The 13,102-nt window shown below is 42.0% G+C and overlaps 1 protein-coding gene across 6 annotated transcripts in view; it reads right to left on the reverse strand.

Moving 5' to 3' along the window:
* OSBPL1A (oxysterol binding protein like 1A) overlaps positions 1–13,102 on the reverse strand; it is a 229,517-nt gene that overhangs the window by 5,014 nt on the left and 211,401 nt on the right. For all 6 annotated transcript variants that reach the window (XM_045065459.1, XM_045065460.1, XM_045065461.1 and 3 more), the window contains 9 exons: positions 11,831–11,965; positions 10,758–10,855; positions 9,849–10,031; positions 5,207–5,314; positions 4,281–4,370; positions 3,918–4,044; positions 1,979–2,095; positions 1,318–1,441; positions 4–94 (listed from right to left, as the gene is read on the reverse strand). In XM_045065459.1, the coding sequence (XP_044921394.1) occupies positions 4–94; positions 1,318–1,441; positions 1,979–2,095; positions 3,918–4,044; positions 4,281–4,370; positions 5,207–5,314; positions 9,849–10,031; positions 10,758–10,855; positions 11,831–11,965 (1,073 nt within the window). The remainder of the gene's footprint in view (positions 1–3; positions 95–1,317; positions 1,442–1,978; positions 2,096–3,917; positions 4,045–4,280; positions 4,371–5,206; positions 5,315–9,848; positions 10,032–10,757; positions 10,856–11,830; positions 11,966–13,102) is intronic.

Raw genomic sequence — 13,102 nt, forward strand, 5'->3', positions numbered from 1 at the left:
CACCTCGTTTTCCAGTCCTCCTCCGACTTGGACCTGTTCTTGCGGGCTGCTCTTTGCTTTTCCTCCAGTCGTTTTTTTTCTTCACTAGCTTGATCTAAGGTACAAACATGGGTGGAAACCAGTCATCCTATAGGTTGAGACTGCCAGGCTCAGTAATGCTACAGATAAGCGTCACCCACATGCATTCACATGAGTTCTCTGTTTTATTAGAAAACCAACATTACGTTAAAATTTTAACACGGACCCAAGGTAGGAAGAGGCAGAGCTGGCACTCAAGACCTAGTCGTCTCCTTCTACAGTCTCACCCTGAACAACCTCTGTATTTACCAAAGAACCTGATTATTCTTTTTTGAAGATTTATTTATTTATTTGACAGATCATAAGTAGGCAGAGGGGCAGGCAGAGAGAGAGGGAAGCAGGCTCCCTGATGAGCAGAGAGCCTGATGCGGGGCTCGATCCCAGGACCCTGAGATCAAGACCTGAGCCGAAGGCAGAGGCTTAATCCACTGAGCCACCCAGGTGCCCCAACCCTGCTTATTCTTAAGGCCAAAAAAATTATATTAAGCTTCAGTGAAAAATTGGGTGGAAAAACTGAATAAATGTGAAATTTTTCTTAATCCTTGGTGAGACCTCACAGAGCTCCTTCATGTTGTGTCATAAGAAATTCAAACAGTTTTTCAAAATCCGGGCGCACTATCTCACTGATCCTGATCACTCAAAGGGAGCACCAAGGTACTGAGACAGGCACTCTCGACCTCAGTGTCCCCACACCTCACGCCACTGGATTCTCTGTGAGGCCGACCCAGGCGCTGGAGGACGTCTGGCAGCATCCCAGCTCCGACCACCAGATGCGGCAGCAGTTCCCCAGCCATGAAACGCTCCAGACACGGCCACATGTCCCCTGTGGGTAAGAATGGCTTCCCTTTTGAGAACCACTGAATTAGAAGAAATGTAACACCAGCTAAAAATGTCGTAATCAACCAAGGCCATGCTCTTTTTTGAGGTTCACAAGGTAGTACTTAAGTTCTGAAATAATACAGTGAACTAATTAGTATATAGTTTCAAGTTGATAATGATGCTATTCTTTTCTCAAATTCCCCTCTGACACTTAAGATCTGTCTCCGGCCATATGGAGTATATTAAATTGTCAGGGAGGATCACTGAAATAATGAATCTAAATGTAAGCTACGAATTTAGATGGAATTTTAATTAAAACGATCTCCCAGAGAGAGACGACAAATACTTGTACCACAAGATGCAAACACTCATGAAACTCCTTCCCCCCAAGGGAGGCTTCACCATGACGGCTCGCGTTACCTATCTCTCCGTTCTCCATGGCTCTGATGTCAGGCCGCAACCTGCAGTCTGTCTTCGGAATCACACCCTCCATGTCCTTATCTACTTCATTCAAAACCATTGCAAAGCTAGTAAAATTATACATCTGAAAGGCAGCAAAATGTCTGAATTAACATGTAGCAAGGCATAACGCACCCTGAGAACCCCTGAAGACAGCAGGACTTGACAATGACCTCCCTCCGTCTTGTGGGGCAACCACCAGCCTTCTCGGACCGCCCGGCTAATGTTCTCAGTGAGGTCTGAACCACCCATGAGTGTTCGTCTGAGAGAGATCTCAGAGCAGGCCACACAGCTGTCCCCGTCAACCTGAAGTAGAACTATAAGCAAAAGCAACATTCTTTTTGTACGTCATTAAAATCCGTACTTGCTGGATCTGGGGGGCTCAAGCCTCAAGTGTCTGCATCACCCCGTGTGCGCTGACAGCCAGTCTTACTCCTCAGATATTCCCGAAGAAGACTCCCAGAGTTGCACCCCGACAGACGCCAGCAGGGACGGCCAGCGCGGGGCACGGACTCTTGGGAACAAGGGACCGGGCGCGCGGGAGCCCGCGGAGGCACAGCCTCGGGGACAGAGAGTCAGGGACAGAGTGCAGGGGGCTTCCCTTCGCGGAGCGCGGTCTCACCTGGGCAGAATTGGGAGGCCGAGGGGCTATTCGCCACAGGAGAACACTGCCAGGGATCACAAACACGCTTTCAGAATCTGGCATCGGCATCTCGTCCGACTCCTCAGAAGTGCTCACCTACAAGAGCCGACAGACCGACCCGATTACAGCAGCTGAGGAAGGACCTGCCCGCAAGCTGCGCAGCAGCCCCTGCGTCCGCGCTGCTGATGATGGTCATCACCGCTCTTTACTACAGGGTCTTTGTGTTTTTAAAGCCTTTTTTTTTTTTTCTTAAAGACAAAATAACTCAGTGGAATGTTAACTGGGCAGTGAACTACATGTAGCAATGACACAAAACCAGTAGAGTCAGCAAATGTGGAACCACTGGGTGAGCTGCTTCAGTGAACATACGGTTTACAGAACCACGGCAGGGAGGCGACAGCGCCACAGCGACAAGCCTGCCACAGCATCCGAATGCACACAGGGACCTCGGGAGCCAACAGCAGCTCTGTGCACACAGACAAGGGGCCTGGACAAGGAGTGAATGAGGGGGAGGCTCTCTCTTTCTCTCTCAGGGGGAAGGCCACTTGTCTACAAAGACTGACCAGGATGACAGGACAAGAGGGACATTTCCTGGGACTTCGCCAACTCTGTAAGGGGGCGGACACCACATGTGTGGGTGAGGTTGTCATTGCCAGGGTGGCCTTGCACTGGCCGGTGAGGCTGTCAGGAGCTTGTGTCAGGCTCCCAGCACCCTGGCACGTGTCCTTCTTGGGGCCCGTCCGTTCTGTCCCCGCCGCAGGACAGGGTCGGTGCACCTGCCCCCAGAAGGGAAAGCAGGCAGGCGAGGGGTGTGCGGGGAGAGCAGCCCTGCGTGCGGGGCGATGCGGGGAAGGAGCCAGACCCGGGCAGAGTAGCGTGTTTGCAGGAGTTTAATAAAAGTTTTAATAAAACTTTCCTTTGCTTCAGGACCCTGGTTCACTTGATTTACAAAGGAAGCCCCTCATAAATATGCCTATTTTTAAAGACAAGTCGGCTTCTCAGGGGAGCCGGGAGGCCAGGCGGCTGGGCCGGAGGAGCTTCACTCTGAGCAGAGTACCCCGTGCTCCTTATAACAGTCAACTCGCTTCACATACTATGTCCTATTATGATCCCCATTTTACAAATGAAGGCGCTGAAGGTGCCAGAGTGAAGGAGGGAAACCTGAGACTCTCCCCCATCAATGGTGGAGAGGATTCCTTCCAACGGTTTGTGTACTTAACCACGGTGCCTGCTCCTGGGGAGTAACCAGCCCACAGATACCTCCTGTCCCAACAGGAGCCCCTGCCCTGCCCCCCACTCCCCTGCACAGGGCAGAGGGACAGCGGTGCGCTCAGTACGAGGCTCCCCAGGGCCTGCGGCAGGTGGCCATGAGCCTTGCATGTGCAGAGCCAACGGTCTCACGGAGGTTGCACCAGCAATGACCCCCGCACTGTGCTGGTCTTCAGTTCGGTGGTGTAGACACAAGAGAGCGCGAGCACGCAACAAAACAGCTAACAGGTGTGAAAATGTAGGAAACAATTTGGGAGGCAGTTTTAAACACTCAACTGATCTCAGCTTCTAAGGCAGGTAAACACAAAGGAAGAGATCATTTGTCCAAGGAGAACCCCCATTTCCCAACATGAAGTGACTCCAATCACCAAGCCCCTGCACACAGCTACGGAAGTGGCAGGCGCCCAGGTCTGTGGAAGGTCAAGGCAAACAGTCCTACCAGGGCTGTTTGTTACACAGATTCAAGGCTGCAATGCAACTATATCTCAATTAAATAAAGATGATGCAGGCAGAAAAATTATGTGCATTAGCAACAAGTTTAAAAAAAAAAAAGTTTAAACTATGACCCATAACAGGCCACCTCTAAAAGCATTAGTACAAATTCAAGAGCCCAGTGATTCCTTCCACACTGCTTTAACAGGGTGTTCACCTGTTTGCTGTTTTTCTTCTCTTCGGTATTTTTCTTATCATTTTTTTTGTAGGCATCAAAAGTGGCCGGGTCAACACTGTATAAACATTCAGTCCATTTCCCATAGAGGGCACAGAGCTTCTTTTTGCTGTCAAGAGAAATTGACATTCAGCCAACAATTAAACCAGTGTTTTGCTGTAATCGAATCTTACTATGAAGATGCTTATGAATCAGATTCTTTAAAGAAACACATTTCCTTAGAAGAAAAAATTTTCAACTCACTGAACTGCTTGTTTCTTAGGTTATGGCAGATTTTAATACTGACATTTTATTTAGCAGAGGACACCTATACTAACTACTCAACGTTTAAAATGGAAACTTTACCTTTTATCTTGAATGTAGCCTTCGACTTTGTGTAATTCCTTACCAAAAAGGCCGCATGGCTTAAAATTCAACACACACTTGTCTCCAGTCCTGTGAAGAAGACACTAAGCTCAGCTGACCATTCACCACGGAAGCAGCGGCAGAGAAGCATGCGGAAGGTGACCTTTCTAGAGCAGCTACTCTACATGCCAGGCCCCACACAGAGGTTATCCTGACTGATCCTCAGTTAGTGCTGGACTCACCATCAAGAAAAGGTGAGCAAGGCTCGTGAAGAGCAAGAGACAAGGGAAGCAATGCTGCCGTGGAACAGATCTGTGTGCTGAAGCCCTCACTCTCAACGCGATGGTACCTGGAGGTAATTCAGTCACGAGGATGGAGTCCTCGTTAAGTGAGACTACTGCGCCATGTGAGGAGATGAAGAGACGGCTGCTGCAAACAAGGGAGCCAGCAGCACCCTGACCCTGGACTTCTTAGCCTCCAGAACTGGGAGAAAGAAATTTCTACTGTTTAAGCCACCCAGTCTGTCGTGATCTGTTAGTGCAGCCCAAGACGAGTAAGATGCCTGACTAAGGGCACAAAGTAGGGTTTGAACCCAGCTCTTTTTAACTCTCCTGTTCTTCCCACCTCATGCCTCTCTGTGAATAATACAAACCAAGTATTATAAACACAATGAGCTGAGGATGAAATTATAGTTTCATCTGTGAAAACTCAAGAGTTCACCCAGTCTTCCCTAATCAGAAACTTTAGTGAACTCCATTCATTACACCAATGAGCTTCTATTTGCCCAAAAGCCCCACTGCCTGGTTCTTACATTATCATAGAACTTTACTAGGGCTTTCAAAAAATAATAATAAAAAATAAATGAAGTCCACTGGCATGGGTTGGTGACAGTTGAAGGGATAGATAAGAACCCTAACGCATCTTACTTGTGGTTTGTGATTTCCACATTGCCATACTGCTCAATCCAGAGTTTACCCACAATGATGTTATGCACACAGCATGTAGGATTTGTCCATGTGTATGCTTCCCCGTGTCTGGAAAACAAAAACCAAAAACCCAGGGGAAAAAAAAATAGAGAGAGAAACGTTATTTTGTTTTAAAAGTGCATTTGTCTCAAATGCCATTACTCAGGATAACAAATCAAAAGGCTGGACATTCCTAAGCTCTAAGACTTCAAAACCTCACAATAAAATAGGCTATTGTCTGACTTTTCTTGTTATTTCTTAAAAGGATCAGAAGCTTAAGAGAAAAGCCTATACTTTCACCAATTACAAATGAACTATGTATATACCAGTCTATCTGGTTTCATTGTATTTTGCAGATACTGCCTTTTTTTTTTTTTTAAATATACAAATTGAAGGTCTGTGGTAGCCCTGCATCCAGCAAGTCTACTGGCACCATTCTTCCCACAGCACTTGCTTACTTCGCGTCTCTGTATCTCATTGTGGTAATCCTTGCAGTACATCAAAGTTTTCATTATTACTATATATGCCACGGTGGTATGTGATCAGTGATTGGGACTCAGTGAAAGCTCAGACAGTGTTTTGAATTAGTACTTTTGTTTTCTTTGGGTAAATACCCAGTAGTGCAATTTCTGGACCATATAGTAGTTCTATTTTTAATTTTTTGAGGAACCTCCACTTTTTGGTGATTTTAACTACTACTGCTATAAACATCTGTGGACAAGTGTTTGTGAAAATGTAAACTTTCATTCCTCTAGATAAACACCTAGGTGGGCCTGCTGAGTTTGTATGGTAAACCTACAGTTAACTTTGTAAGAAACTGCCATACTGCTCTCCAGAGTGACTCTACTATTTTATATTCCCACCAACAACATTTCTAGTTATGGTGCATCCTTGTCAGCAGTTGGTATTATCAGTTTTACAAATTATTTTGATTTTAGCCATTCTAATAGGTGTGTTTGGTATCTCGCTGTGATTATAATTTTGCATTTCTCTAATGACTAATGCTATTGAGATCATCTCATGTGTTTATTTGCCATCTCTATATCTTTTGGTGAAGTATCTGCATCATTTGCCCAATTTCTTATTGAATTGTTCCATTTTTTAATTGCTAAATTTTAAGAATTTTTATATATTCTGGCTACAAGTCCTTGTTGGATATATGATTTGCAAATAATGTTTACCCACATACAGCTTCCTTCTTCATTCTCTGAAGAGTGTCTTTCACAGAGCAAAAGCTTTTCATTTTGATAAAATCTAATTTATCGAATTTGTCTTTTCTGGATTGTGTTTTGGTATTTATCTGTAAGATGTCACTGTCTAATCCAAAGCCAGAAAGATTTTCTGTTTTCTTCCGAAAGCTTTACACAGCTGTACATTTGATTTTAGTCTACGATTTTGAGTTCATTTTTGCATAAGGTGTGAGACAGAAATTAATTTTCATTTTTGAGATGTCCCTGTCCAATTGTTCCCATACCATTTGTAGGAAGGACTCTCCTTCACTGAATTGTGTTTGCACCTCTGTTACAAATCAAGTGACCGTATTCTACAGAGTAATTTCTGGACTCTCTTCCTCTGTTCCAGTGATGCATGTGTCTATCCTTTTGCCATTACCACACTTTCTTGATCTCTTGGTTTTTAGAGTTAAGTCTTAGAAATGAGAAGTGGGAGTCCATCAGCTCTGTTCTTCCTTTTCAAAACTGTTCCGACTGTTCTGTTTCATTTGCCTTTCTGTGTAAATGTTAGAATCAACTTCTCTATATTACAAATCATCCTGGAACTTTTTCTCTTGATTGTGTTAATATAGGTCACTTTAGATCAGTTAGGGGAGAACTGACATTTTAACTATATTAAGGCTTCAAATATACTAAAACACAGCCTGCCTTCCGTTACTCAACTGTTCTTTGTTTTCATCAGTTTTGTGTAGTGTTCAGTAAACAGAGCCTATAAGTAATTTATCAATCTTCACTCTGCTACTGAGCCTATCCCAGTTTTTGTATGCTACTGTACTTTTCAGTATTAAGGTTTCCAAAAATACTTCAATTTCTTTGCTGGAATGTCTTTCTATTCATTTTAAGAGTTTTCATCTTCATGGAGCAACTCCGGAAGCACAGTTATAAGAGCTGCTTTAAAGTCTTTGATGCAAATGCCAGTATCTCTCCCCAATCAATCTGTCATTCTTTAGTCTTCAGAGTCCTCAGATAGGTGCTCTCTGTCTTCTGGATGGCTGCAATCCACAGGACTACACAGTGCTCACTCCATTTTAACTAGAATAGGAACCGCCTTTGAATTTAAAACTAATTTTTTTCTTTAAAAATTTAATTCAATTTACTTAAATAAAAAACAACAATTCACTCGTTTCTTCCATCTCCTCCTTCCTACCCTTGGTAACCACCGACTTGTTTTCTTTATCTGTGAGGTTGTTTTGTTTTTTAATTTTTACTTTTTATTATTTACTTATTTCCACATGTAAGACAGCTCATACGGTATTTATCTTTCTCTTATTTCACTTAGCATAATGTCCCTCAAAGTCCATCCATATGTGGCAAATGGCAAGACATTCGTTTTTATGGCTGAATAATATTCCATTGTATATATACACCACATGTTCTTTATTCATCCATGGATGGACACTTAGGCCGTTTCCAAATGCTAGCTATCGTAAATAATGCTGCAGGGAACATGGAGGGGTGGTATATGTCTATTCAAGTTAGCGTTTCCATTTTCTTTGGGTAAGCGTCCAGAAACAGAATTGCTGGATAGTGTGGCAGTTCTATTTTGAATTCCTTGAGGAACCTCCACACACTGTTTTCCATAGAGGCTGCACCAGTTTGTATTCCACCAACAGTGCCATGAAAGTTTCCCTTTCTCCTCACCAATACTTGTTATTTCTAGGCTTTTTGATAATAGTCATTCTGATAGGGTAAGGTGGTATCTCGTTGTGGTTTTGATTTGTATTTCCCTGAGGATTAGTGATGCTGAGCACTTTTTCATGTACCTGATGGAAAACTGTATGTCTTCTTTGGAACAATGTCTATTCATATCTTCTGCCCATTTTAAATTGGACTGTTAGCTTTTCTGCCATTGAGTTGGAGGAGTACTTTATATATTTTGGATGTTAGCCCCTTATCAGATACAGATTTGCAAAATTTTTCTCCCACTCTGTAGGTTGTTTTCATTTTGTCGATGGGTTTCCTTTGCTGCGCAGAAGCTTTCTGGTTTGACGTACTCTCATATTTTTTTTCCTTTTCTTTCCCCCACGCTGTTTTGCTTTGTCTTTTGGTGTTAGACTTAAAAATTCCTCACCAACACCTATGTCAAGGACCTCATCACCTATATTTTCTTCTAGGAAATTTATAGTCATATATTCAAATCTTCAATCCATTTTGAGCTAACTTGTGTGTGGTGTAAGAGAGTGGTCCAATTTCATTCTTTTGCATGTGGCTAGCTGTCCAGCACCATTGGAAGAGACTTCTTTTTCCTCCTTTTTCATAAACTGGCCATATAGGCATGGGTTTGTTTCTGGGATTTCTGTTCTGCTCCATCCATCTCATGTGTTTGTTTTTCATGCCAATACTATACTGTTTTCGTTACCATAGCTTTGTGGTATAGTTTGAAATCAAGAAATGTAATGCCTCCAGCTGTGTTCATTCTCAAGACTGCTTTGGCTTTTCAGTATGTTTTGTGGCTCCATACAAATTTTAAAACTGTTTGTTCTGTTTCTGTGAAAAACATCACTGGAATTTAAAAAAAATTTTTTTTAATTTATTTGACAGAGATCACAAGCAGGCAGAGAGGCAGGCAGAGATAGAGGGGGAAGCAGGCTCCATGCTGAGCAGAGAGCCCCATGCGGGGCTCGATCCCAGGACCCTGAGATCATGACCTGAGCCGTAGGCAGAGGCTTAACCCACTGAGCTACCCAGGTGCCCCCATCATTAAAATTTTGATAGGAATTACACTGAAACTGTAGATTGGATAGTATGGATATACCAATAGTATTAACTCTTGTAATCCATGAGCATGGAATTGAGAAAACAATCCCATTTATAATTGAATCAAAAAGAATAAAATACCTAGGAATAAATGTAGCTGAGGAAGAGAAAGACCTGTACACTGAAAACTATAAGACATTAGTGAAAGAAATTGAAGAAGACGTTAATAAATGGAAAGATATTCCATGCTAATCTTTTTTTTTCTACTGCAAAAGAGGAGGACTTTCAAATTTACCTAATGTCTAAATAGGCCAATTATTATTTCAATAGTTCTGAAAGTGAATTCATTTTGAAAGACGTTAAAGAAAACATTGCCTTGATCTAAAGAAAGTGCCTCTTAAGATCTATCATGGAGTAACTGACTCCATTCTCACTTAAAATAGACACAAATACCATAGTCAAACATCAAGCTCAATTTTTCATACATTCCTAAATTGATAAACAATGGCTACTGCAGTGCTTCCTAATTCTTTTACAGAAAGGTGGATAGTTTACGCTGTATAAAAGCTGTTTTTCTCCAGCTTTAGAACAACACTGTTAAGTCTGTGTGCAGGTATATATATTTACGAGTAGGCATGACATGAAAAGAGTTTAATGGCTAGATTTCAACTCACTCAAGGAGCTCCAAAGTGATGGTTCCTTTGGGTTCTGCTTCCACACTCTTGCCCCAGAACTTCAGTTTGGGGTAGATTGAGCCATGAAAGATGAAATCATTGTTTAATCCTTCAGCGTGAAAAGCACTAATGGGTGGGTGATGGCTGACCTGCTCGGAGATGAGTCTGAAACCAAGGTCATCTCTTAAGATTAAAAAAAAAAAAAAAGAAGCAGCAGCATTATAATTAACTCTTGCCATGCAATGTGTACATTACTGTCAATTCAGTCAAAAGGTGATATTACAGTTTTAAATAGGTTCTAGCTACTTGAACATATCAAAGAATAGGCACATGAATTTGGGCAACCTGCAAGAATTGACAATATTAGCCATGCAAATTTAAAACTTATTCCATTGATATTAAGAAAGGGGAATCTAATGTGTCCCTTTCAAACAGCTACAATACAAATGAGATCAAGACTTATGCAGAGATGAAAAGGATTTAGCAAAACTAAAGCCAAATGGATTCCCTAATTGTGGGTAAAGAAGCAGGCTACAGTAGGCATACAGCAGGCACAGAGAATTATACCTGTAGATGCATTCATTGCCTTTATGCCAACAGTCTAAATTTGTTAATATATATTAAATGGGTATTAAAAAAAACTCCAATCATATTTTATGACCTACAGAAGGAGAAAAGAATCACTAATCCCACATGATCAGAAATCCCGAAATCCTTGTCGTAATGGTGCATTTCATATATGTGTCCATTTTACACAGTCTATAAAACAGAACCAACATCAAAACTATTAACTTGCTCTAATAATGCAAAATGTTGGTAATGTTAAAAATATATACATTTTTTCCCCTGTTCATTTCAAAAGCTATATAAATCATACAAAAGCCATCTCAAAAAGTGAAAGATCTTTACCGAACTAATTCATAGGTCTCTCCCAGCAGTGGGTTGAAAGGCTTTCCCGTGCGCTCCCACTGAGAAGCAACAGCGGACACGGCAAATGCTGCTACACACTGTGGAACAGAGCATCAGGAGTTATAAATAGCCTAGCTTGCTCCCCATTCTTTTAGGACCTGAAATTTTGCTGAAGAGTGTAATTTACAAAATTATTTTGAGGAGCTTAGCTGTTTGGATTTTTAATACAGCTCTAGCAACTTAATATGCCAGTGTGGGCATTCAAAACGAGAATTACTAGTCATTCTGGGCCATATGGTTTTTATAACACCCTAAGGGTGCCACAAATTTTCCCAAGAACTTTTAAAAAACCCTCAAACCCCAAATCACTTTTAATTCTCTTAAAATTTCTAAAAAGTACAACATTTTTAGGATAGGGAGAATGAGACATAACTGAACACTGGTATCAAGTCTCATAAGGCTGAGAAAAGCTGACTGATAGAAACGAAAGAACAGGAAGATTCCCTTTAGAATGTCATGGCATTGCCCGAAGAAGAGGAGTGTGTCTATTCTGTTCTGCATGTACCTGACCCATCCAAACACACCACGGAAGCATCTTGTACCAAAAACAAAATTAAGAAGTGCAATTCCTTGTTGTCTTTTGATTTAACCTGTGACAGTGTGTATATTTCTTACATACATAAGCACATATCTGTATTTGTATGTGTGTGTGTGTGTGTGTGTGTGTTCCTTTTTGGAAAACAGTCTAAGAACATCTGAAAAAAGAAAAATTAAGCTATTTCCCCCAACACCATACTATTTTCCAAAATGGAGACTCAGCTCACTAACATCCAGATTTGGTAATGGACCACCTTCTGCTTCTCTTGCAATTGTCACTGGTCTTTCCACTGTGGTGGCACTCTGGCTGGAGGATGGCAGGGGAGGGAAGGCAGAGGACACTTCAAACACTCTCTGGGAAGCACATTTCCCAAACTCCCACTGGATTGAACACAAATTCTTTTTGTGTTTTTGGGGGTGGAGGTAGCAGAGAAGTCTCTTATCTCACGCCCTTTCAGTGCATGTTTGACACATACCTGCATCCTTTCCACAGAATCGGAGAACGAACTGGCCTTGTGGATGAGGTATGTATGCTCCATATATTCGGTGAGTCGCTGCAGGAAGCTCAGAGGCTCATTAAATATAACCGGCATGGTGATCTTGGACAGTTCCTATTTCACAAGAAAATGGAAACAGTGATGTCCCATAGACTTGGCAAACTTACCTGCTGCCATATTTACCTAACATGTTCCTGGGAAGGAAGTAACAGAAAACAGTAGCCCATGGCATTTAATTACTATCCATTCAATTTCACAAACCTTTCCAGAGCACCCAACAATATGGAGTATATTGTTCCAGGCATGGAAGGAAACACATAGACTACCCAAACATTCTCCTTGACTTTGAGGAGCCCACAATCTGGTGAGCATAAGATGATGAGTAGTAATAAATCTGCCTTAGACAGAATTAGGAAATGAGATAGAAAGGTGATGTGGACACAAAAAACAAAGATCTTCACAGTGAGCTAATGATTGGTGATAGGCCATTTTTGTGTTAATTTTCCAAAAGAAATTTCAGACTGTTTTTGAACAACAGTGAGGTTTCCTGAGCACTCAGATCTACTATACTTTGTGGACTCGGTTCTAGAAGGCTAAAATGCATTTTATAGAACAGGTTTTAAATTCTATCTGCTAAAATGAAACAATCACAACAGACTTCCAAACATAATGTAATGACTGGGGTGGGGGCATGTCTCTGACTTGAATGTTCAACTCTGTTTACCCCATCCCGCCAGCAAACAACTCCAACATTAGGTCTTTAAAAAATTCTAGAGAGATGCCTGAGTGGCTCAGTGGGTTAAGCCGCTGTCTTTGGCTCAGGTCATGACCCTGGGGTCCTGGGACTGTGTCCCACATCAAGCTCCTTGCTCACAGGGGAGCCTGCTTCTCTGCCTGTGCCTGCCGCTCTGCCTGCTTGTGTGCACTGACAAATAAATAAATAAAATCTTTAAAAAAATCGCTAGGTAACAAATTTATCTTGGTATTCTCTAGAATATTCTGCTGATCATCCCAACCTTCCACCTACCATTATTTACCTTTTGTTTGGAAATCAGGTCTTTCATAAAAAGTCTGGTGACTAAACTTATGTGGGTCATGTGACCATTCCCAAGGCTTGAATGCCATCTGTCTTACCTCTGACTTTAACCCCTCAACACCCACATTCTTACTGACCTGCACCATTAAAAATAATGTAACCTTCACAAAAATACAACTGGAGTGCAGAAGCTCATTCATTACCATAAAATACTG

This window comes from Mustela putorius, unplaced genomic scaffold (genome assembly GCF_011764305.1).
Source record: "Mustela putorius furo isolate JIRA1106 unplaced genomic scaffold, ASM1176430v1.1 tig00003858_pilon_pilon_pilon, whole genome shotgun sequence".
Taxonomy (NCBI): Eukaryota; Metazoa; Chordata; class Mammalia; order Carnivora; family Mustelidae; genus Mustela; species Mustela putorius.